This window comes from Manis pentadactyla, chromosome 2 (genome assembly GCF_030020395.1).
Source record: "Manis pentadactyla isolate mManPen7 chromosome 2, mManPen7.hap1, whole genome shotgun sequence".
NCBI classification, from domain to species: domain Eukaryota; kingdom Metazoa; phylum Chordata; class Mammalia; order Pholidota; family Manidae; genus Manis; species Manis pentadactyla.
In genome coordinates, this window is record NC_080020.1 from 143,117,876 (window position 1) to 143,144,837 (window position 26,962).

The window sequence follows — 26,962 nt, forward strand, 5'->3', positions numbered from 1 at the left end:
AGTAACTAAAACGTAAGCATCTTGTAGGCTCAGTGAGTGACCATAAGAGAAATGACACCAAAAATCAAAACTGGAGGAAAAAGTGTCCTATTAATAAGGAATAAGGGTTAACAGCCCATTGTTGTTAGTTAAATAAAGGCGCTACCATTTTCCTTACTTATCAGCATTTCTATCTTCCTATCTATGCCTTTAATCTGCCTCCCTTCTAATTTCCTGCTTTAAACCACTCCACACCAGGAAATCAGATCACCAAATTCTTGGCCCTATAGGTGAGAAAAAACCTGAGTATCACCTGTTGAGTCAATTAAATATCATTTACACAATACTGTCTCCTTTCCAGGAATCACAGTTTAATTTTGTATTCATTTCTATTTCCAGCTGAAAGACAGGTAAAGTGACAGGTATATAACCAGGAAGAAATTAAGATATAAACTTGGTTCTCTTTTTTTCTAACCCAGGACAATCTTTAGAAAAAGTGTTTTAAGCCAAACAATTTCTTGCCCTATGTACAAGCAAGCAGAAAGCATGCAGAAAATACTTATTCTAGAGTCATCTACATGAAATCAAAGCTAGCCCTTAACATCAGTCTGAAATGAATTCCCTCATTTCAAGGACACACTTAGGAAGAACTGCCAAAAAATAATCACCCATTTCAAAGAAGAACATGAGGTAAAGGCACTGATTTTAGAAACCTACTGCAAGTTCAGAGTTTGGTACTTACTTTTTAGCAAGATCATATTCTTTAGCTTCATAGTACAGTTTTGCAAAATAGAATCCCTTCATTGACTTCTAAAAAAAAAAAATTTAAGAGTTCTTTTACTTTTCACATTATGAATTTGGCAAATTTTTCACAAGAACTAAAAATCTGCCCTAACAAGGTTATCATTAATAATTTGATTTTGTTCACTTAAAAAGTTAAAAATTGCCTGTAGAAATGGATGTTCTAAAAAGTCATAATACCAGGGAAATGACAGCCTCTTCAATAACTGGTGTTGGCAAAATTGGACAGCTACATGCAAGGGAATGAAATTGGATCACTGTCTAACACCATACACAAAAGTAACCTCAAAATGGATCAAATCCTGAATATAAGTCATGAAACTATAAAACCCTTACAAGAAAACAGGCAAAACTCTCTTGAATATAAACATGAGCAACTTCTTCCTGAACACTTCTTGAGCAAGGAAAACAAAAGCAAAAATGAACACACAGGACTACATCAAACTAAAAAGCTTCTGTAAGGCAAAGGACACCATCAACAGAACAAAAACGCATCCTTCAGTATGGGAGGATATATCTGTATATCTGTATGTATTCTGAATATATATTCTGAATATAACTGTAAACAACATATCCAACAAGGGGTAACATCCAAAATATATAAAGAACTCACATGCCTCAACAACCAAAAAGCAAATAACCCAATTAAAAAATGGGCAGAGGATATGAACAGACACTTCTCCAAAGAAGAAATTCAGATGGCCAACAGACACATGAAAAGATGTTCCACATCACTAATTATCAGGGAAATGGAAATTAAAACTTCAATGAGATATCACCTCACACCAGTAAGAATGGCCAATACAGAAAAGAATAGGAACAACAAATGCTGGCAAGGATGCGGAGAAAGGGGAACCCTCCTACACTGCTGGTGGGAATGTAAGCTAGTTCAACCATTGTGGAAAGCAGTATGGAGGGTCCTCAAAAAACTCAAAATAGAAATACCATTTGACCCAGGAATCCCACTCCTTGGAATTTACCCAAAGAATACAACCTCTCAGATTCAAAAAGACATATGCACCCCTATGTTTATCGCAGCATTATTTACAATAGCCAAGATATGGAACCAACTAAGTGTCCATCAGAAGACGAATGGATAAAGAAGATGTGGCACATATACACAATGTAATACTATTCAGCCATAAGAAAGAAACAAATCCTACCATTTGCAACAACATGGATGGAGCTGGAGGATATTATACTCAGTGAAATAAGCTAGGCAAAGAAGGACAAGTACCAAATGATTTCCCTGATTTTTGGAGTATAGCAATGATGCAAAACTGAAGGAACAAAACAGCAGCAGACTCACAGACTCCAAGAAGGGACTAGAGGTTACCAAAGGGGAGGAGAAGGGAAGGGTGGGTGAGGGAGAAGGAGATTGAGGGGTATTATGTTCAGTACACATGGTGTGGGGGGTCATGGGGAAGACAGTGTAGCAAAGAGAAGGCAAATAGTGACTCTGTGGCATCTTACTACACTGATGGACAGTGACTGCAATGGGGTATGTGGAGGACCTCAATAATATGGGTGAATGTAGCAACCACATTTTTTTTTCATGTGAAACCTTCATGAGAGTGTACATCAATAATACCTTAATAAAAAAATAAATGGATGAAATACACAGCATGGTGTTTACAGTCAATAATACCATCTTACGTATTTACAAACAGCTGAGAATAAATCTTTAAAGTTCTCATCACGAAAAAAAAATTCTGTACCTGTGATGGTGATAAATGTTAACTAGACTTATTGTTGGTGATCATTACTACATTATTTATATACACATATATGTAATTATACTGTATGCCCAACACTAATGTAAATTATACATACATACATACATAAATGTAAATTACTGGAGAAAGATATACGAACCTAACACTTATCAAAAGAAAGCAAGAGTTTCAGCAAGTTATCAGGGTTAAAGAGGAACGTACATAAAATATACGAGGTCAATTCTCCTAGGAGAAATAAAATCCTTAACGTGGTACGTGTCTAAAAAACACAGCATTACAATATGTAAGGCAAAACTGATAAAGCTGCAAAGAGAAATAGATAAGTCCACTATTAGAGTTGGAGATTTCAATACCCCTCCACCAGAAATAATAGATCCAGCAAGTAGAAAATCAGTAAGGACACAGATGAACTAAACAACATCATCAATCAAGTGGATATAATTAACATCTATAGACTACAGACAATACCAGAATACACATTCTTCCTAACCTCACATAGAACATTCATGAAGATAGACCACACCTGGACTATGAAACACACCTGGACAAATTTCAAAGACTATAAATCCCACGTTCTCAAACCGCACTGGAATTAAATTAGAAATCAGTAACAGAAAGACTGCTAGGATATCCCCAAAATACTTAGAAATTAAATAACAAACCACAAAATAATATATGGCTCAAAGATATCTGAAGAAAAACTTCAAAATCTTTTAAACTACACACAACTTACCAAAACTTGTGGGATACAACAAAAGCACTGCACAGAAATTTGTAACAACTAATGAATATATTAGAAAAGATCTAAAATCAATCAACTAAGCTTCCACCTTAGGAAACTATAAAAAGAGCAAATGAAATCCGAAATAAGCAGGAGAAAAGATGTAAGAATTAGAGCAAAATTCAATGCAACTGAAAATAGGAAATAGAGAAAACTCAACAAGACCAAAGGCTGAGTCTTTGAAAAGATCTATTAAATCAATAAACATCTCATCAGGGTAACTTAAAGAAGACAGAAGACACAAATTACTAATATCAGAAATGAAAGAGGGGATCACTACAGACACCATGATTAGAAGGATAATAAAGGAAGACTGTCAACTCAATGCTCACAAATTTGATAATCTAGTTGAAATGGACCAATTCCTTAAAATACAATCGCCAGAACTCATACTAGAAGAAACAGATGATGTATATAGGTCTATATCAAAGAATCGATAATTAATAACCTTCCAAAAGAGAAAACACCAAGGCAAGATGGGTTCACTGGTGAATTCTACCAAACAGTAGGGAAAAATTATATAATTCTCAACCCCTTTCAGAGGATTAAAAACAAGAGAATACCTCCCAATTCATTCTGAGGCTAGCATTACCTTAACACAAAAAACGAGACAGAAAAGTAATTGTAGACCAACATCGCTCATGAACATAGATTCAAAACTCCTTAACAAAGTATCAGCAGACCAAATACAATGTCTTAGAATTATACATACTACAACAAAGTGGGATTTATCCAAGGTCTGCAAGGCTGGTTCAGCATTCAAAAATCAATTAATGTAATTCATCACATCAACAAACTAAAAGGAAGAAAAAATCGCATTATCATATCAATAAATGTAGAAAAGTATGTGACAAAATTCAACACCCATTCATGATAAAACGTCTCAGTTAACTAGGAATAGAAGAGAACTTCCTTAACTAGAACGAGTATCTACCCCCAAAAAAACCTACAGCTAACATCAGACTTAATGGTAAGGAACTCAAAGTTTTCTTACTAAGATCAGGAATAAGATAAGGAAGTTCTCTCTCAACGCTATTTCACATAATCAAAAATGGAAGTCCTAGCTAATACAATACTACAAGAAAAGGAAGTAAGAGGTATACAGATTGGGAAGGAAGAACTAAAACTGTCTTTGCAGACAACTTGACTCTACACAGAAAATCTGAAAGAACCAGGGAAGAAAATATCTGGAAATAATAAGCAATTATAACAAGTTTGCAGGATATAAGGTTAATACAAACAGTCAATTGTTTTCTTATATACAAGCAATGAACAAGTGGAACTTGAAGTTAAAAACACAGTACCATTTATATTAACACCAAAAAAATGAGTTACAAATCTACCAAATATGTGTAAGGTCTGTATGAGGAAAACTACAAACCTCTAATGAATGAAATCAAGTAACTAAATAAGTGGAGAGATGTTTCATGTTCATGAATAGGAAGTCTCTGATATTAACATCCTTTGTTAAGACACTACCTTTTCTCCACTATATTGCCTTTCCTTAAGATCAAGTTGACTATATGTGGCTCTATTTCTGGATTCTCTATTCTGTCCCATTTTACTATTTTTACTTATGCTAATACCACACTGTCTTGACAACTATAGCCTTATAGTGTCAGTCCTCCAACTTCTCCTTCTCCTCTAATATTGTGTTCGGTATTCTGTGTCTTTTTTGTCTTTACATAAACTTTAGAAACAGGTTTATTGATATCCACAGAATAACTTGCTGTACTTTTGCTTGTGATTGCATTAAATCTATAGATGAAATTAGGAGAAAAAATCTGTACCTTCTGCACAATTTTGCTGGGTAACGAAGACTCCAGTTAAAAAGTCTAATAAAAAAATTTAACTCTTAATTCTCAACCAAAAACCCTCAGCAAAGTGAATTCAACAGCACATTAAAAGTATTATACACCATGACCAAATGGGATTTATCCCAGGAACGCAAGGGTAGTTCAATATAAGAACATGAATCGTATGATCCTCTCAATTACTGCCAAAACAAAAAAGCATTTGACAAAATCCAACACCCATTCTTGATAAAAACTCTCAGAAAACTAATATAAGGATTCTCTCAGAAAACAAAGAATATCCTTACATGGTAATCAAGGTCATAATGAAAGGCCACAGCTAACATTATACTCAACGGTGAGAGACTGAAGACTCTCCCCAAGATAAGGAACAGCTTTCACCATTTCCAGCATTGCATTGGAAGTTAGTGAGAGCAATTAGACAAGAAAAAGAAATAAAAAGTATCCAAATTTTAATTGAAAAAATTAAAAATATATCGTTATCCACAGAAATATGACGCTATATACAGAAAAATCTGAAGAATCTGTAAGAAAACTTAGAGCTAAAAAGTAATTCAGCAACATTACAGAATACAAGATCAACACACAAAAGTGGGCTGAGCTTCAATACATCAGCAACGAACATTCAGAAAAAGGAATTAAGGAAGCAATTCATGGAGGGCAGAGCCAACATGGCGGTGTGAGTAGGACAGTGGGAATCTCCTCCCAAAAACATATATACTTTTGAAAATTCAACAAATACAACTAATCCTAAAAGAGAGACCAGAAGACACAGGACAACGGCCAGACTACATCCACACATGCGAGAGCCCAGCGCCTGCTGAAAGGAGTAAGATACAATCCCCGGCCCGGCGGGACCCGAGCACACCTCCCCCCAGCTCCTGGGGAGAGGGAGAGGGAGCGCAGGACTGCTAAACACCCAGCCCCAGCCACCCACACCAGAGCACAGACACAGTACTTGCGTGGAGGGCTGGAAACTAGGGAAACAGGGCAGCTAGACCTCTGAGGAAGCAATCCGTTTACAAAAGCACCTAAAAGAGTACTTGGGGATAAATGTACAAAAGAGGTGAAAAACTTGCACACTGAAAATTACAAAACACTGTTGAAAGAAATTAAAGACCTAAACAAATGAAGAGATGTGTTCAAGAACAGGATGACCTAATATTGTCAACATGTCTAATACCACCCAAAACAATTTACAAATTCAATGCGATCCCAATGAAAATTCCAATAGCCTTTTCTACAGAAATGGAAAATCCTCAAATTCATATGGAACTGCAAGGGGCCCTAAACAGACAAATATTCTTGAAAGAGAACAAAGTTGGTGGACTCACTACTTTCCAATTTCAAAATTTACTACAAAGCTACAGCAGTCAAGATAGTGTGGTACTGACATAGGACAGATATACAGAACAATGAAATAGAATTTAGAGTTGAGAAATAAACCCATAAGTCTATGGGCAACCAATTTCTGGCCAGGATGCTAAGTTTATTCTAGTACCACGTGCAAAAGAATGAAACCGTACTCTTTCCTCACAACACATGCAAAAACTAACTCAAAATGGATCAACAACTTAAATACAAGAACTAAAAACCATAAAACATTAAGAAAACAGGCAAATCTTCATAATTTTGGATTTGGTAATATATTCTTAGACATGACACCAAAAGCACAAAAAGCAAAAGAAAAAAATAGTTAAACTGAAATTCATCAAGATTATAAACTTTTGTGCATCAACTGACATTACAGAGACTAAAATGGTAACCTACAGAAAGAGAGCAATATTTGGAAATCATATCCAAAATATATAAAGAATTTCTAGAACTCAATGGCAGAAAAGACAATTACTCAACTAAGAAATCTAAGGCAAAGGACTTGAGTAGACATTTCTCCAAAGTAGATATGCAAATGACCCATAAACCAGGAAGATCCTCAACAGTATTAGTAATTAGGAAAATGCAAATCAAAACCACAATGAAAAGCCACTTCAAACCTATATGATAGCTACAATAAAAATTAATAAAGAAAAAAAAGAGTGATGGCAAGGATGTGAAGTAACATTGCAGACAGGGATGAAAAATTGTGTGGCCACTATGGAAAACTTCGGCAATTCCTCAAAAACTAAACATAGAATATGACCCAGCAATTCCACTCCTTAGTTCTTCCCAAAAGAACTAAAAACAAGGTCTCAAACAGATTATTTGTACACCAATGTTCACAGCAGCATGATTCATGATAATCAAAAGGTGGAAACAACTTAAGTGTTGTTTAAACAAAATGTGATTATATACATACTACAACAGATTATTGTTCAGCTGTAAAACAGAATCAAGTTTGATACTTAATTGTTAGGCTGGAGAAAGGAAAAACAAGGACATGCAAACAGAACAGAGAGATGCCATAGGGAAAGAACAGACCAGACCCCAAAGTCCGTGCCATATATGGAAAGGGGACAGCTCTCCCTGAATTCCATCCTGATGTGCCAACTAAGACCCGGATGTCAGCCTCCTCCCTCTTGGAAAGAAAAAAGTTTCTAGTTGACTATTATGTAACCTTTAGCCAATCATACCTCTCAACACCTCCTAGGATAGCTTGCCCACTCCTCCCCCTCCTAATCCCTTATAAGCGCCCCACCTCCCTAACCGGACATGACTTCTCTAGCCTCTGTCTAGAAGGCCACGGAACCTCACCCTGGGGTATTTAAATAAATTACCTGGCCCTTTGTTGCCTCTCTTTGCCTGCTTATTTCGGCTAGAATTTATCTTACAATAATGTGGATGAATCTTTAAAATATGCTAAGTGAAATAAGCCATATACAAAAGGACAAATACTGTATGTTCTTACATGAAATCTCTAAAATTGGCAAACTCATAAAGTAGATTAAAGGTGTACCTAGGAACTATTTGGAAGGGGAACCTGGGTAGTTATTGCTTAATGGTTATAAAGTTTCTGTTTGGGATGATGGAAAATTTTGGAAACAGTGGTGATGGTTGAACAACATTATGAGTGTAATTAATACAACTGAACTGTACTTAAAATTGGTTAAAGTGGCTTTTTAGTATAAGTATTTTACTTCAATTTAAAACAAGTTATATACCAAAACTCACTGAATTGTATACTTTAAATGCGTGAATTATAATGGTATGTGGATTACATTTCAACAAAGCTGTAAAAGGATACTCTAATTTTATGTCAAAAGAGTGACACTCAAAATTATTCCAAGTTATCTTTGTATGACAGTACTGAGTGTGTACCCTTAACAGAATGTAGTCTAAACCTAAAGTACAGGCTACCTTAAATTTCATTCAGTATTCTTACCTGAGAAAACTGCTCAGGAAGGACAGAACTGTAGCTAATCATTAAAAGCAAATATGCAATACACCAAGATGGGGCACACAGCATTTACCCCATCCGTGAACTCATAAATGCAAGAAACAAAACAAAGTTTATGACAATAACACACAACAGTGAAGATGGTACTAAAAGCAACAGAGCTTTCTTCCCCCTTTTTCAAAGAGCAGGTTCCCAAAAGTTACAGTCAATGGATAATAGAAAAGTCAGCTGCATTACCTATTTTGCTGCCAACCATCTCCTTAGAACTATCAAGATAATTAAACAACAGTTATTAAAGACTATTATACTGAACAACAAAATCTTGGGGAAATTTAATAATATTTTGTCCCTAATCTGCTCATTTTACAGGAAAACTGAAGCCCAGGTGAGTGTCTTAAGGATACATAACCAGGAAGGGGTGGAGCCCGTGTTATATAACAGGACAATCCATAATTCAGTCAATGCTCCTTTACATGACACCTTATGCCACTGTAAACAAATACATGAATTCACTTAAGCTTCTAAGTATCAAGAACTGATGTGGGCCTGAAAACAGGAACATTCAGACCTGGAGAGATGCCCCATTACCTTATCTTGCACAGACAACTGACTCCCCAACTCCCCCACAACAAGCTGAAGCAAACGTATTTGTTCTCAGTATAAACTGATGGGCTCCAAACTGTGGAGTCCTGAGAGGGGTGATAAGAGGGGTTATAAAGGAGGATAAACAAAGGCTACATAATGATCAGTGAGTTCCCTAATCCCCTTCAGATTAAAGGAATCTCTCAAAAACAGCACAGAAGACACAAACAAGGATCAAACTGGAACTAATTTTTACTTAATAAAAACACCAAGAGAAACAAAGAGAGAGAGGAAATGCTCAAACAAGTAATACAAGAAATGTCCCAGAACTTAAAATAAGTCTGCCAACTGAAAGGGAACTTACAGGGAACCTATGAACTATCAAGAACAAAAATCACATCAGACTTCTAACAGTACAAGCATAAAATAAAGCAATGCTCTCAAAATTGAGAGAAAAATTAATCCAAACCTAGAATTTGATAACCAGATCATCAATTAAATTAGCTAAAATCTTTTTCAGATACACAATGTTAAAAAAATTTACCATCTATTCCTTCTCAAAGCAAACTGGAGACTGTGCAGCACCAAAACAGACAAAGTAAGTCAAAAGGACATGAGTTACAAGAAATCAAGAGTCTAACACAGAAAAGGGAATTCTCAACATGATGATAAAGTAAAATCACTGGAAGAGAACTGTGTAGCAGAAAGAAGCATAAACCAGTCCAGGCAGAGCAGTGAGACAAGAGTGCTCCACAAGAAAACCTCTGAAACTGAGGGATTATGTAACCTGTCTGATCACACTTGAGTTAAATTGAGCCTGAGTAAAGAATTAGTAATACACAATAGAAAACTAAACAAACCAAAAAATAAAGCAATCAACTCCAGTAAAAACAAAACTACACAATAAAGATGACTCAAATGCAAAAATATTTACTTTATCATAATTATATGAACACTAAATATTTATTCAACTAAAAATTACAGTAACAGAACTGGGAGAATTAGGAAGGAAATACCATCTGCCGAGAGAAGTCTGGAGGAACAGAGTTGAAAGCCAGTACAAATTGTCTAAAATGTGGATAAGAAGATCAAGAAATAAAAGTATATATGCATGAAGTACAGATGTAAATGGCAGAACAAATAACTAAGTGCTGTCAAATTGCCACTGAGGAGTAGGAATTAGGGGTATGGAATGGGAAACCAACTAGTCAGAAATCTAGGAAAACTAAATAGAAATCATCTGGGAAAAAAATTAAAGAAACAGGTGGCATTTTCAACAAGGGCAAAGCAGGTGTGTAGTATTAGAAAATGGGAACACAAGAGATAAACAAGTGAAAGCACAGTGGAAGCCTGGGAACATATGAGCATATAGACAGACCCACTACCGTGCTCCAGAACATGGACATCCCAGAAAGTATGGTCAGTTCACACAGGCCAGTCTCTGCCAAACTCGGAGCCAAGTATATACTAATTTTTAACAACTGCTGTCCCTGTTCCTTCCACCACCTCCCTTCCAAGCTACCGAAGCACCGTTTTGTCATTTCACTTAGACCTACATTTATAGAATATCTTCATATGTTCCAAAGTTTCTCTTTGTTTGAAGAAAAACATCTGACTAAAATAATACTCTGTAAATGTAAAAGAAAGGTGGCCACAGTGACCAATCCTTTGAATTTTGCCCACACCTCTTTATTTGATGGGAAAGTCAGGTAGTTCAAAGAAAGTTCTGACTTCTGTCTAGACCAGTGGTTCTTAATCCTTCGGGAGACATGGTCCTAAGAATCTCACTAAAGCTCTAAACATTTTTTTTAAGTCCTATAAATTTTAGGGGTACACAAACTCTCAACAAGGTTCTGTTTTATTAGTCTGGCACCAAATCTGTACTTATGAGTATACTGGCAAATTGAAATTACAATCTGTAGGTAGGTACATACAGGAGAGGAATAGGTTGTAACCTGCCTACTCCACTAGTCCTAAAAGAAACTACATCAGACCCACCACGAAAATCCTGCTGAGTCACCTAAGTGACCCTAAATAAATCTTTAATCTCTCCAGGTCTCTATCCACAGGACTGTTGAGAGAACAAAGTTAAGACAACGTATGAGTAACACATGACAAGAGATACAACTATGTTGTTATTACAATCATGATCGTCCCTGGTTTTCTTTTTAAAATTTCCTCATTTACCTTTATTCTCATAGACCCTTGATCAGAAGGGACCTTGAATGACTGTCCTAAACATCAACACTTACTAAGTACTCACTATGCGCCACGCATTACCCTAATTTTTTTAATGGATCACTATATACTATCAATACGGTCACTCCGTCCTATTGATAAAGTAAGTTTAGCTTGCCTCAAATCCCAGTTTATGAACGACAGAGGTGTGATTAAACACAGCCAAAACGACTCAAAACCCTGCGCACGCCAACCCTTAGTGCCTTTTTCTCAACCTCCACATCAAGTCCCTAAAGTTCTGTTGAATCCAGAAAGCATCAAGCACATTATTTTAAAAGAAAAAAAAAAACGCCACAAAAATTACATAAGTAAAAGCACGTTGTCGAAAAGGTTACAAATTTTAAGCCACAGTAAACAATGCCCGGTAGGAAATTTAGAATTCACAAGATTCCGTTAAAAGAATAAAGAAGCAAACAAAAGAAGCTTCCAAAGAGTGCTGGGAGTGGGGGAGTGCTGAGGAATAGGTGCGGAATCGTTATAAACGCAACCCCGCCGCAGCAGCAAGAGCCCACCGGAGCTGCTCCAGTCCGCGCGGCCTTGCCCGCCTCCACCGCCGCGGGCCAACGTCCCGGAGCGGGAGAACCCGCCGGATACGAAGGCGCCCAGGCCCAGGAGGAGCGGCGCGGGCGCAGCCGTGCACCCACGGACAGGGCAAACCGCGAGGCAGGGCCGCCGGGAGCAGGCCAGCAGGAAGAGGAAGCGCGGGCGCCAACGGCCCCCGCCCCCGGCCCCGAGGTCACAACCGCCGGCCGGCGCCTCCACGGAACGCGCCAAGGAGCGGCGCCGCCACGAACCATGACGCCGCGCGGCGGGGACCGCCCGCCTCCCCAGGCCAGCTCACCTCTCGGGGTGTTGCGGCGGAGCCCTGTACCGAGGCGATGTAGCGTTCCACGTCGGCCTTGCTGCGCCGCATCGTGACGCCGACCGGACTCCCAGGGCGCGGGAGGCCAGCGCGGGGCCCACGGCGGTAGCCACCTCCAAGATCGGAGCGCCTGAAAGCCGTGACGCAGCGCCGTCGCCGTTGGAAGGGCGGTCCGGCGCGTACGTGTGGCGTAAGCACTGTGCGCCACGCGGCGGCGACGGCGCGGGGCAGGCGGGCTGGATCCGCTTCCAAGAGTCAGGGCGTAAGGCCGAGCGCCGCGCAGCGGCTAACGGGGGACTTGAACCGCGGGAGCAGGTGCTGCCCCAAGGTTCTCAGAAGTTTGGGTTTAGTTACAATTACGCGGTGCTGTGGAAGTAAACGCGCTCTCAGCCATTTTTGGTGAGCTTGTAAATGGGAACAATCTGAAGGCGATTCGGTAAATTACCTTTGGACACGTGTGAACACGAAGCATACGTGTTGAAATTTATATTTTTTAAAAGAACAAATGAGAAAAGTGAATAATTAAAGACCACAAATACTGGTTTTGGACAATCATAATTATATATACATATATAGGAATAATAGCCCCACATTTATATATATTTCAATAGCAGAATAGGAAATACCTAAATGTTAACAGTAATTATCTCTAGATGAGTCATCTTATTTTCCGAACCTTCAGAAATGTTTGCTTTTGGAACTTGAATTTTAAAATCTTAGTTTAAAGCAAGTTTTGCAAAGTGTTTTCAATAATGAAGACTTCTTAGGTTTAAAAAGAGCACATCATGTATGCAGTAGAGACTTAATTATCTGGGAAAGTATCAAACAAATGGATTAACTGGAAGTTTAGGATGTTATGGTTATGGATTTTATCTTTTTTTAAAAATGTAGACGAAATACAATTTATCCAATCACCTAGAATTAGCCTGGCCTCTCACAGGCTATCTCCCCAGTCTATCCTTTCTGATTTTTCCAAATTTTCCAAATTTCTGCTGATAAGAAAAATATTCAACTCAGCCGTCAAGGTCAGCAAACCGCTTTTTTCCTTCAGTTGGCAAAGCACATCAGCTCACCCACCTAAGAAAAACTGCACTAGAAGCCCTCCTCAAAAAGCAATACTACATCAGCCAGTTGCCAGCATTATTAAGCCGAGCAATAAGTAAGCAGAGCATGACTTGTGCCAGAAATAATGCTCAGTCTGCACCACGACCCACACCAGGTGTCCAAAGAACAGGAGTTGCCCCCTTTGAAAACCTTGAGATAGACTTCACAGATGTCCAGCTAGGCAGAGGACTCAAATACCTTATAATAAAAGCATGTACATACTCTGGGTGGGTCAAAGCCTTCCCAATCAGGACAAAACAAAGCCAGGAGATAGCCAAAGTCCTCCAGAGAAAAACTGTGCCCCAGACTGGCCTACCATCTACAATTCACAGTGACAATGAACCTGCCTTTGTAGCAGATGCAATACAGACTTTAACTAAATCTCTCAACACTACCTGGAAACCCCACATTACCTACAGACCACAAAGTTCAAGGAAAGTGGAGCGAATGAATCGCATCCTCAAAAGAACCCTAGCTAAGTTTTGCCAAGAAACTGGCCTCCTGTGGCGAGACCTACTGCCCCTGGCTCTCCTGCGTGCTAACTGCACACTTGGGACTCAAGGCTTTTCCCTTTTGAATTAGTGTATGGATGCCCTCCCCCATGTCTAGGAAGCCTCCCAGGGAACCTACACCATATGGGAGATAAGGGAGCAAGAGAACAGCTCCAAGCCTTGGGAGCCACCCTAAATAAGCTGCAGCAATACACCATAGAAAGAGCCCTGATCTCCTTAGGGACCCCAGGACATTCCTTCCAGGCTGGGGACTCAGTCTGTCAGAAATTGAAAAAGGTACCCCCTCAAACCTCAGTGGACTGGCCCCCACATTGTTGTTCTAACCACTCCTACTGCCCTCAAAGTAACAGGCATCACTCCATGGGACCATCATTCCAGAGTGAAAAGGACCCATAATCCAGACAAAGAAATATATCAGTGGAAGGCCCAGCCAGACCTCCAGATCCTCTCTGTCTCCGCATCTGACTATTACCCTCTGACTATGAACACCTGCACGCCGTGGATCCTGGCCCTCGCCAGAATGGAATCTCTCATCCTGGGTATTAAACTATCTGCTGCCCCCTCTGACTAAACTGTTCCTCAAAAAGTTGCCCTTTCTATTGTCTATTAGGTAATCGTTAAGTTGTTTTGCTGTGCTTACCTGTCTCTCCCAGCTGAACTCAAGTCTCAGCCTGCATTTCCAAAGTACTTCTATACAAAAGTTCTAAAGTGCATGGTCATCACCCAAGGAAGCTGCCCTCAGTGGCCCTACACCTTTAGCACCTGTCCTCTCACACTCAAGCCAGCCTGAGTGTAATGCTCAGCTGCATAAAAATAAATTAGGACTGAGAAAAACTGTACATTTTTGGTTAAGCACAAGCTTATCAGGAGTCTGAAAGACTCATTTCAACTTGTACACACAAGGCCCATACAGACAAAAGCATAAAAACATAATCATTTTTGTTCTTCACAAAGTACTCAGAACTTAAATGAAAAAGTCACAAGGAAAAAATCCTAGCTCAAAGCAATTAAAAGTATAAACACAAGCCATTACGACCCTATCATAAACCAAGGAGGTGATGTCCCCTAAAACGAAGTGTTTAAAGGGGCATCAGAGGGGGGAGTGATAAGGAAAATATTCAACACAGCCATCAAGGTCAGCAAACCGCTTTTTTCCTCCAGTTGACAAAGCACTCGCAGCTCCCCCTTCCCCTCCTGCAGGCTCCCCTTTTGCCCTGCGCATGCCGAAATGCCACATAGCAAAATAATATAAATTGCTCCCCTTGCGTGTGCTCAGGGCTCAGACCTTGGGAGATTACTCCACCCTGGGCCCGCTGGTGTAAAATAAAACCTCAGACCCCAAGACCTCTGAGTGCTGCCTGGTTCTTCTGTCAGCGATCCAGTCCAGATTTTCCAGTATTTTCCATAACACTGCAGTGAGCAAGTATTGATTTTTTAAAGAGGAAAAGCAGCTTGGGTTTTGTTTTATCTCAGTCATATTGGATGTAAATAAGAGAAAGGGAAATGATTCTGATTTACTAATTGACTTACACTAAGAAATGACGTAAAGGAATCTGCTTTGGGGTGGAAGATTCTATTTTAGATAGTGGATTTATTCAGTTGAGGTGTCATTTATATATCCAAGTGCAAATGCCTGGTATGTAGGTGCAGTAAGTAAGATGAAGATCTGTGATGGATCTGGAAGTCATAAGCCTCAGGTGACAGTTGAAACCATGAGTTTGCCTTGGAAAGAGTGTGAGTAAAATAACAGTCATAGTGAAAAAGTATGCACTTGCCTATTCCATGTCCTTTTCTTAGCACTTAACATGTATTAACTCATTTAATTCTCCCAAAAACTTTGTGAGAATACTATCATTTACTATTATCCTCAGTTTTACAGATAAGGAAACTGAGGGAGTGAGAAGTAAAGCAACTTTCCCAAGCATACCTACCTGGTAAAATTATTACCATTAATCTGTTTAAGTTGAACATACCAAAACAGAGTAGGCCAACAAAAAGAGCCTCAGTAAATTCAAAAAGATTGAAATTCTACCAACCAACTTCTCAGACCACAAAGGTATAAAACTATAAATAAATTGTACAAAGAAAGCAAAAAGGCTCACAAACACATGGAGGCTTAACAACATGCTCCTAATTAATCAATGGATCAACGAACAAATTAAAATAAAGATCAAGCAATATATGGAAACAAATGACAACAACAACAAAGCCTCAAACTTCTGGGGGACGCAATGAAAGCAGTCATCTTAAGAGGAAAGTATATAGCAATCCAGGCATATTTAAAGAAGGAAGAACAATCCCAAATGAATAGTCTAAAGATACAATTATTGAAATTGGAAAAAGAACAAATGAGGCCTAAAGTCAGCAGAAGGAGGGACATAATAAAGAGCAGAGAAGAAATAAACAAAATTGAGAAGAATAAAACAATAGAAAAAATCAATGAAAACAAGAGCTGGTTCTTCGAGAAAATAAACAAAATAGATAAGTCCCTAGCCAGACTTATAAAAAGAAAAAGAGAATCTACACACATCAACAGAATCAGAAATGAGAAAGGAAAAATCACAACAGACCCCACAGAAATACAAAAAATTATTAGAGAATACTATGAAAATCTATATGCTAACAAGCTGGAAAACCTACAAGAAATGGACAACTTCCTAGAAAAATACAACCTTCCAAGACTGACCAAGGAAGAAACAGAAAATCTAAACTGACCGATTACCAGCAAAGAAATTGAATTGGTAATCAAAAAATTACCCAAGAGCAAAACTCCTGGGCCACACGGATTTACCGCAGAGTTTTGTCACACATACAGAGAAGACATAATACCCATTCTCCTTAACGTTTTCCAAAAAATAGAAGAAGAGGGAATACTTCCAGACTCATTCTATGAAGCCAGCATCACCCTAATACCAAAACCAGACAAAGACCCCACCAAAAAAGAAAACTGCAGATCAATTTACCTGATGAACGTAGATGCAAAAATACTCAACAAAATATTAGCAAACCGAATTCAAAAATACATCAAAAGGATCATACACCACAACCAAGTGGGATTCATCCCAGGGATTGCAAGGATGGTACAACATTCGAAAATCCATCAACATCATCCACCACATAAACAAAAAGAAGAACGAAAACCACACGATCATCTCCAGAGATGCTGAAAAAGCATTTGACAAAATTCAACATCCATTTATGATAAAAACTCTCAACAAAATGGGTATAGAGGGCTAGTACCTCAAAAGAATAAAGGCCATATATGATAAACCCACAGACGACATCATACTGAACAGCGAGAAGCTGAAAGCTTTTCCTCTAAGATCAGGAACAAGACAGAGATACCCACTCTCCCCACTGTTATTCAACATAGTACTGGAGGTCCTAGCCACGGCAATTAGACAAAACAAAGAAATACAAGGCATCCACATTGGTAAAGAAGAAGTTAAACTGTCACTGTTTGCAGATGACATGATATTGTACATAAAAAACCCTAAAGACTCCACTCCAAAACTACTAGAACTTATATTGGAATACAGCAAAGTTGCAGGATACAAAATTAATACACAGAAATCTGTTGCTTCCTATACATTAACAATGAACTAGCAGAAAGAGAAATCAGGAAAACAATTCCATTCACAATTGTGTCAAAAAGAATAAAATACTTTGGAATAAACCTAACCAAGAAAGTGAAGGACCTATACTCTGAAATCTACAAGACGCTAATGAGAGAAATTAAAGAAGATACCAATAAATGGAAACACACCTTGTGCTCATGGATCAGAAGAATTAATATTGTCAAAATGGCCATCCTGCCTAAAGCGATCCACAGATTCAATGCAATTCCTATCAAAATACCAACAACATTCTTCAATAAAATAGAGCAAATTGTTCTAAAATTCATATGGAACCACAAAAAACCCGAATAGCCAAAGCAATCCTAAGAAGGAAGAATAAAGCTGGGGGAATTATGCTCCCCAACTTCAAGCTCTACTACAAAAACACACTAATCAAGACAATTTGGTACTGGCACAAGAACAGACCCATAGACCAGTGGAACACACTAGAGAGCCAACATATAAACCCAACCATATGTGGTCAAGTGATATATGGTAAGCAGCCATTGACATACAGTGGGAAAATGACAGCCTCTTCAACAGCTGGTGTTGGCAAAACTGGACAGCTACATGCAAGAGAATGAAACTGGATCATTGTCTAACCCCATACACAAAAGTAAATTCGAAATGGATCAAAGACCTGAATGTAAGTCATGAAACCATAATACTCTTATGAGACACCATAGGCAAAAATCTCCTGAATATAAGCATGAGCAACTTCTTCCTGTCACATCTCCTCAAGCAAGGGTATCAAAACTAAAAATGAACTCATGGTACTACATTAAACTAAAAAGTTTCTGTACAGCAAAGGACACCACCAATAGAACAAAAAGGCATCCTACAGTATGGGAGAATATATTTGTAAATAACATATCCAACAAGGTGTTAACATCCAAAATATATAAAGAATTTACATGCCTCATCACCCAAAAGCAAATAACCCAATTAAAAAATGGGCAGAGGATATGAAGAGACAGTTCTCCAAAGAAGAAATTCAGATGACCAACAGGCACATGAAAAGATGCTTCACATCACTAATCATCAGGGAAATGGAAATTAAAACCACAATGAGATATCACCTCACACCAGTAAGGATGTCCAGCATCGAAAAGACTAAGAACAACAAATGCTGGCAAGGATGCAGAGAAAGGGGAATCCTCCTACACTGCTGGTGGGAACGTAAGCTATTTCAACCATGTGGAAAGCAATATGGAGGTTTCTCAAAAAACTAAAAGTAGAAATACCATTTGACCCAGGAATTCCACTCCTAGGAATTTACCCAAAGAATATAAGTTCTCAGATATGGAGACAATAGCCAAGATATGGAAGCAACCTAAGTGTCCATCAGTAGATGAATGGACAAAGAAGAGGTGGTACATATACACAATGGAATACTATTCAGCCATAAGAAAGAAACAAATCCTACCATTTGCAACAACATGGATGGAGCTGGAGGATAGTATGCTAGGAGAAATAAACCAAGTGGAGAAAGACAAATGCCAAATGATTTCCATCATTTGTGGTGTATAACAACAATGCAAAACTGAAGGAACAAAACACCAGCAGACTCACAGACTCCAAAAAGGTGGGGGGTATGGGAGGGTGGCTCGAGAGTGAGGGAGAAGGGGATTGAGGGGTATTATGTTTAGTACACATGGTGTGAGGGGTCACGGGGAAGGCAGTGTAGCACAGAGAAGGCAAACAGTGACTCTGTGGCATCTTACTACACTGATGGACAGTGACTGCATTGGGGTATGGGGCAGACTTGATAGTATGGGTGAGTGTAGTAACCACATTGTTTTTTCGTGTGAAACCTTCATAAGAGTGTATATCAATAATACTTTAATTAAAAAATTTTTTAATTGGAATCATGTCATATTTGTCCTTTTGTGTCTGCTTCTTTGACTTAACATGTTTTCAAAGTTCATCCATGGTAATAGCATTTTCAGAATTTTAAGATTTTTTATGGCTGAATGTATATCAAGCTTTTATATACTACTTGATCCAATTTGCTAATTTTTGTTGAGGACTTTACATCTAAATTCATAAGTGATACTGGTCTAGCAACTCCATTTCTGTGTCTATATACAAAAGAATTGACAGCAGAATCTCAGATTGATATTTGCACACATGTTCCTAACAGCACTATTCACAACAGCCAAGAGGTAGAAGCAAACCACACATCCATCAACAGATGAATCGTTAAACAAAATGTAGTTTTACACACAATGGAATATTACTCAACCTTAAAAGGGGAGGAAATCCTATCTCATACTACACAGTGGATAGAAGTTGAGGACGATGTGCTACAGGAAATAAGCCTGTGACCGAAAGACAAATGATTCCATTATACGAGGTATCTAAAGTAGTCAAATTCATAGAACAGCAAGTCCAATGGTGGTGACCAGGGGTGGGAGGAGGAGGAAATGGGGAGTTGTTTAATGTACATAGTGTTTTAGTTTTGCAAAATGAAAAAGTTCTGGTGGTCTGCTAAACAACAGTGCAAATATACTTAATACTACTGAACTGTACACATAAAAATGGTTAAGATGGTAAATTTTATGGATTTCTTACCACAACTAAATTTTTAAAAATTATTGAAAAGAAAACAACAGAGAAAATCAACAAAACCAGAAGTTGGCTCTTTGAAAAGAATTTAAAAACTGACAAACTTTTAGTTAGGTTGACCAAAAGTTTAGATTTAACTAAACTCAAGGATTAAAGAAGGGATATTAATACTGACTTAAAAAAATGAAAAGGATTGTAAGGGAGTGCTTTGAACAATTGTATGCCTGTATATTTGATAACTTAGATGAAATGGATGAATTCCTAGGAAGAAAAAATTACCAAAAGTGACTCAAGAAAGAATAGGAAGTTTGAATAGACCTATATCAAGAAATTGAGTTGGTAATCAAAAACTTCCAACACTGAAAATTCCAGAACCAAATGGCTTCACTGGTGAATTCTGCCAAATTTTAATGAAGAATTAATGCCAGTCTTTCTCAAACTCTGAAAAATCAGAAGAGGATGGAACACTTCTAACTAAATCTGTGATGAAAGTATGACTCTGATTCTAAAGCCAGAAAAAAGGCAACAAAGGAAAACTCAGGGCAATATCTTTTATGAATATGCATGCAAAAACTCTCAGCAAAATTGTAACAAACTGAATCCAGCAGCATATAAATGAATTACACACCATGACCAGGGACTTACCCAGGAACACAAAGTTGGTTTACATACAAAAATCAATGTATTACAAAATATTAATAGAATTAAAGGACAAACCTACATGATCATCTCAATAGATTCGAAAAAGACATTTAACAAGCCCCAACCCCCTTTCATGATAGAAATGCTAAACAAACTAAAACAGAATTTCCTCACCTGGTAAAGGTCATCTACAAAACCCCACAGTCTTTCCTCACCTGGTAAAGGTCATCTACAAAACCCCACAGCCAACACCATACTTAATGGCAAAAGATTCGGAGCATTCCCCTTAAGATCAGGGACAAGACAAGGATGTCTTCTTTCGTTACTTCTATTCAGAATTGTTCTGGAGGTTCTAGCCAGGGAAATTAGGCAATAACAACAAAAGTCATCATGTAGGAATGGAAGAAATAAAAATGTCTCTATTCATAGATGACACATTCTTATATATAGAAAACCCCGAAGAATCCACAAAGGAAACCTATTAAAGCTGATAAATGAGCTCAGCAGGGCTGCATGATACAAGGTTAATAAACAGTTGTCTTCTAGAGAATAACTGAAACATGTGAAATGGTATTTTTTAAAATTCCATTACTATAGCATAAAAAGGAATAAAATACTTATGAAGAAATTTATCCAAAGAAGTGTATGATTTGAAGAATGAAAACTATACAATATATTTAAAAGGAATTAAGACCACCTAAATAAATGGAAAGACATCTTGTATTCATGAATTGGATGAAAATTTGTACACAAATAGCACCATTATTCATAATTGCCAAAGATGGAGAGAACCAAAATGTCCATCACCTGCAAATTTATAAACAATATGTTGTATGTATGTATAATAGAACATTTGGTGAAAAGGAATGAAATACTGACATGCTACAACATGAGTGAACCTTGAAAACATGCGAAGTGAAAGAAGCCTGTCACAAAGACCACATATTATATGGTTCCATTTATATGAAATACCCAGAATAGGCAAATTCATAGACACAGAAAGTAGGGTAGAGGTTGCCAGAGGATAGGAAGAGGGGAAATTTGGAGTAACTGTGAGCATGTGTGGGGTCTTTTGATGGGGTAATGGAAAAACGTCCTGGAATTAAATCATGCAAATGGCTGCACAACATTGTGAATATACTTTTTAAAAAAAATTACTCAATTGGATTAAATTAAATCCTCTGGTGCATTCAGGTTCCAAGCACAAGTCCCAGCTCCCCTTGTGTGGTCTGTGGTTCCACAGTCCCGCTTCCAGAGTGTTGACAGGGCTATTCAGTTCTGTCCCACTTGTATTCCAGTTCATAAACAACTTAATGGGGTCATTTCCCTGTGCAAGTCTCTCTCAGCAATTTCCCTATTAGTTTCATATCCTTGGGCCTCTCATCTTAGTCTTCTAATAAAAAAACTGAGCCTTTACTTACCCAACTCTGCCATGTGATAAGGAAAAATTCTGGGGTGTCCTAAAATTAAGTGACACAAGGGCCAGAGAATGGGGAAGAAAGAGAAGGAAGCATAATCGGTTAAAAGCTGTGGGCCATAGCTAATCAGTCCACGTTCCTGGATGAAGTCATTTTGATAGTCATCTAGAAGGTCCTCGGAACCACCACATCCCTCTTGTGCACAGGCAGTGTCTGACCATCACTGACAACCAATGTGCGTGCTTTCTCTCTGGACTAACTGCCTATCCCCAGACTTTCCCAATTTTTAAGTTAGTCCACCATCCTTATCTGTAGCCCACGTAAATATAGAGAATTTTTTTTCCTTGAGACCCTTTATGAGTGTGCCTTGTTTCTTGAGTTTGGTGAGCAAATTGTTGATGCGAACTGGCATTGCTGCTGGTGAAGCGGAAACTGCCTGTCCCAGGAGTCAGTCCTTTTTCTGACTGCATCTGTAAAGGCTACTTAAACCCTTTTATTTCAGAGACTTTTTGGTCTCTAGAGTTCTTTTTTTTTTTTTGAGAGGGCATCTCTCATATTAATTGATCAAATGGTTGTTAACAACAATAAAATTCTGTATAGGGGACTCAATGCACAATCATTAATCAACCCCAAGTCTAATTCTCAACAGTCTCCAATCTTCTGAAGCATAACAAACAAGTTCTTACATGGTGAACAAGTTCTTACATAGTGAATAAGTTCTTACATGGTGACAGTGCAAGGGCAGTCATATCATATCACAGAAACTTTCGGTTTTGATCATGCATTATGAACTATAAACAATCAAGTCAGATATGATTATTCAGTTGATTTTTATACTTGATTTATATGTGAATCCCACATTTCTCCCTTATTATTATTATTATTATTATTTTAATAAAATGCTGAAGTGGTAGGTAGATGCAAGATAAAGGTAGAAAACATATTTTAGTGCTGTAAGAGGGCAAATGTAGATGATCAGGTCTGTGCCTATAGACTAAGTATTAATCCAAGCTAGACAACGGCAACAAAACATCCACGGATGCAGAAGATTTCTCTCAAAACGGGGGGGGGGGGGGGGTGAGGTTCTAAGCCTCACCTCTGTTGATCCCCAATTTCTCACCTGATGGCCCCCCTGCGACTGTGCCTGTCTTAGGTTGTTCCTCCCTTGAGGAATCTTACCCGTCTCTGGCTAACCAGTCATCTTCTGGGGCCATACAGGGAAATGTAAAGTTGGTAAGTGAGAGAGAAGCAATATTCTTTGAAAAGGTTAGCTTTTTACTTCTTGGCAGATTTATGCCCTGTGGCTTCTGTGCCCACCATTTGTCTTGAGGTATCTTTACCACTTGGAAGAATTATGATACTTGGTAATTTTCGATATGAGGCACGAATTCTACTAAAGGGTTGTAATTAGGAAGGAAGAAGAAAAGCTATAGAAGTAGCAGACAGAAGAAAACATGGGAAGATTGATTATTTCTTTGACATATCTTCTTGTAGAGTAACTAAGCATGTATAGGTTTTAAACTACTAATTAAATTGCATACACACATTAGCATAATAGGAATACAGTTACATAACAAAAGCAGACCTACAATTACCAGCCATCTCCAGTGAAACCAAGAAAACCAGTTAGGTACCCTAGGCATTTGTGAAAACTTATCAATGATATGATGGATATTGTCTAACTGAATTTGAATAGTTTGAGAAAAATCAGACAAATTAAAACAACACATTCCTGGGAACTGTTCACATCCCATATGTTCTTTTAACAGTAGATAGTCTATAGTTGCACGATTTTGGAGCACTGCAACTTGCACTTCTCCTAATTCTTGGTTGAGTTCTGACAGTATAGATCCAGTCAAATTTGTTGTTTTACTGTATGCACAGGCCAGCTTAGATATCTCCTTCTTCATTCCCATGGCAAGTCCATGAACCAGTGGGATGAATGCAGCTACAACTGCAACAGCGCCAGGATCTTTGTTGAAGTTTTTTGATGTTCATCTTCTGGAATGACTCTTCCAGAGGATGTTGATGTTGGAAGTTCTTCTTCATATCATATCTTAATTCGTTTTCTGTGTAGCCAAATTAGGCTTTGATCCTCTGTATAAACACAAACAAACCCTTTGCCCACACTTTGATATGACCTTTATACCATTGTGAAGAACCTATTGGAGATCACCACACAGGAACTGCTTTTTTTTTTTTAAGAGAAAGGAATATTATGAGAAAACTGTGCTTCCATAGCTGATCATCTGACACCCTTTAAAAGATCAAAATTAAGGATATGTAAAGCATGCATTAATCGTTGATTTGCAGTTAGTTTTATTCTATCAGGGAGTAATCCCCCATTTCTTTCTCTCTTTTTTTTTGTTATCACTAATCTACAATTACATGAAGAATATTATGTTTACTAGGCTCTCCCCTATACCAAGTCCCCCCACAAACCCCATTACAGTCTTTTCGTGTATGGGGTTTACTTTCGTGTATGGGGTTAGACCATGGTCCAGTTTCATTCTCTTACATGTAGCTGTCCAGTTTTACCAGCACCATCTGTTGAAGAGACTGTCATTTCCCCATTGTATGTCCATGGCTCCTTTATCAAATATTAATTGACCATATATGTTTGGGTTAATATCTGGAGTCTCTATTCTGTTCCACTGGTCTGTGGCTCTGTTCTTGTGCTAGTACCAAACTGTCTTGATTACTAAAGTTGGAGAGTGAGATTCCCCCCCCACTTTATTCTTCTTTCTCAGGATTGCTTTGGCTATTTGGGGTCTTTGGTGTTTCCATGTGAATTTTTGAACTATTTGTTCCAGTTCGTTGAAGAATGTTGCTGGTAATTTGATAGGGATTGCATCAAATTTGTATATTGCTTTGGGCAGGATGGCCATTTTCACGATATTAATTCTTCCTAGCCAAGAGCATGGGATAAGTTTCCATTTGTTAGTGTCCCCTTTAATTTCTCTTAAGAGTGTCTTGTAGTTTTCAGGGTATTGGTCTTTCACTTCTTTGGTTAGGTTTATTCCTAGGTATTTTATTCTTTTTGATGCAATTGTGAATGGTGTTGTTTTCCTGATTTCTCTTTCTATTGGTTCATTGTTAGTGTATAGGAAAGCCACAGATTTCTGTGTGTTAATTTTGTATACTGCAACTTTGCTGAATTCCGATATCAGTTCTAGTAGTTTTGGAGTGGAGTCTTTAGGGTTTTTTATGTACAATATCATGTCATCTGCAAATAGTGACAGTTTGACTTCTTCTTTACCAATCTGGATTCCTTGTATTTCTTTGTTTTGTCTAATTGCCATGGCTAGGTCCTCCAGTACCATGTTGAATAACAGTGGGGATAGTGGGCATCCCTGTCTTGTTCCCGATCCCAGAGGAAAAGCTTTCAGCTTCTTGCTGTTCAGTATGATGTTGTCTGTGGGTTTATCATATATGGCCTTTATTATGTTGAGGTACTTGCCCTCTATACCCATTTTGATGAGAGTTTTTATCATGAATGGATGTTGAATTTTGTCAAATGCTTTTTCAGCATCTATGGAGATGATCATGTGGCTTTTGTCCTTTTTTTGTTGATGTGGTGAATGATGTTGATGGATTTTCAAATGTTGTACCATCCTTGCATCCCTGGGATGAATCCCACTTGGTCATGGTGTATGATCCTTTTGATATATTTTTGAATTCGGTTTGCTAATATTTTATTGAGTATTTTTGCATCTACGTTCATCAGGGATATTGGTCTGTAATTTTCTTTTTTGGTGGGGTCTTTGTCTGGTTTTGGTATTAGGGTGATGTTGGCTTCTTAGAATGAGTTTGGGAGTATTCCCTCCTCTTCTATTTTTTGGAAATCTTTAAGGAGAATGGGTATTATGCCTTCTCTGTATGTCTGATAAAATTCCGAGGTAAATCCGTCTGGCCCGGGGTTTTTTTTCTTGGGTAGTTATTTGATTACCGTTTCAATTTCTTTGCTCATTATTGGTTTGTTTAACTTTTGTGTTTCTTCCTTGGTCAGTCTTGGAAGGTTGTATTTTTCTAGGAAGTTGTCCATTTCTTCTAGGTTTCCCAGCTTGTTAGCATATAGGTTTTCATAGTAGTCTTTAATAATTCTTTGTATTTCTGTGGAGTCTGTCGTAATTTTTCCATTCTCATTTCTGATTCTGTTCATGTGTGTTGACTCTCTTTTCTTCTTAATAAGTCTGGCTAGAGGCTTATCTATTTTGTTTATTTTCTCAAAGAACCAGCTCTTGGTTTCACTGATTTTTTCTATTGTTTTATTCTTCTCAATTTTGTTTATTTCTTCTCTGATCTTTATTATGTCCCTCCTTCTGCTGACTTTAGGCCTCATTTGTTCTTCTTTTTCCAGTTTCGATAATTGTGATGTTAGACTATTCATTTGGGATTGTTCTTCCTTCTTTAAGTGTGCCTGGATCGCTATATACTTTCCTTTTAAGACTGCTTTCGCTGCGTCCCACAGAAGTTGGGGCTTAGTGTTGTTGTTGTCATTTGTTTCCATATATTGCTTGATCTCTATTTTAATTTGTTCATTGATTATTATTTAAGAGCATGTTGTTAAGCCTCCATGTGTTTGTGAGCCTTTTTGTTTTCTTTGTAGAATTTATTTATAGTTTTATACCTTTGTGGTCTGAAATGTTGGTTGGTAGAGTTTCAATCTTTTGGAATTTACTGAGGCTCTTTTTGTGAGCTAGTATATGGTCTATTCTGGAGAATGTTCCATGTGCACTTGAGAAGAATGTATATCCTCTTGCTTTTGGATGTAGAGTTCTACAGATGTCTATTAGGTCCATCTGTTCTAGTGTGTTGTTCAGTGCCTCTGTGTACTTACTTATTTTCTGCCCAGTGGATCTATCCTTTGGGGTGAGTGGCGTGTTGATGTCTCCTAAAATGAATGCATTGCATTCTATTTCCCCCTTTAGTTCTGTTAGTATTTGTTTCACATATGCTTGTCCTCCTGTGTTG

General features: G+C 38.1%; 1 protein-coding gene across 6 annotated transcripts in view; it reads right to left on the reverse strand.

Annotated features, from left to right (window-relative positions):
* The window catches only part of LOC118929992 (E3 SUMO-protein ligase RanBP2), an 80,675-nt gene extending 68,040 nt beyond the window's left edge, over positions 1 to 12,635 (reverse strand). For 2 of the 6 annotated variants that reach the window (XM_057496867.1, XM_057496866.1), the window contains exons 1-2: positions 12,107 to 12,632; positions 722 to 789 (exon numbers count right to left, since the gene is read on the reverse strand). In XM_057496867.1, the coding sequence (XP_057352850.1) occupies positions 722 to 789; positions 12,107 to 12,178 (140 nt within the window). In that variant the 5' untranslated portion in view covers positions 12,179 to 12,632. Of the gene's footprint in view, positions 1 to 721; positions 790 to 11,777; positions 12,031 to 12,106 lie in introns of those variants that run through there. The other 4 variants (XM_036920721.2, XM_036920712.2, XM_036920718.2 and 1 more) reach the window with 4 other exon arrangements.
* Positions 12,636 to 26,962: the final 14,327 nt, after the last annotated feature.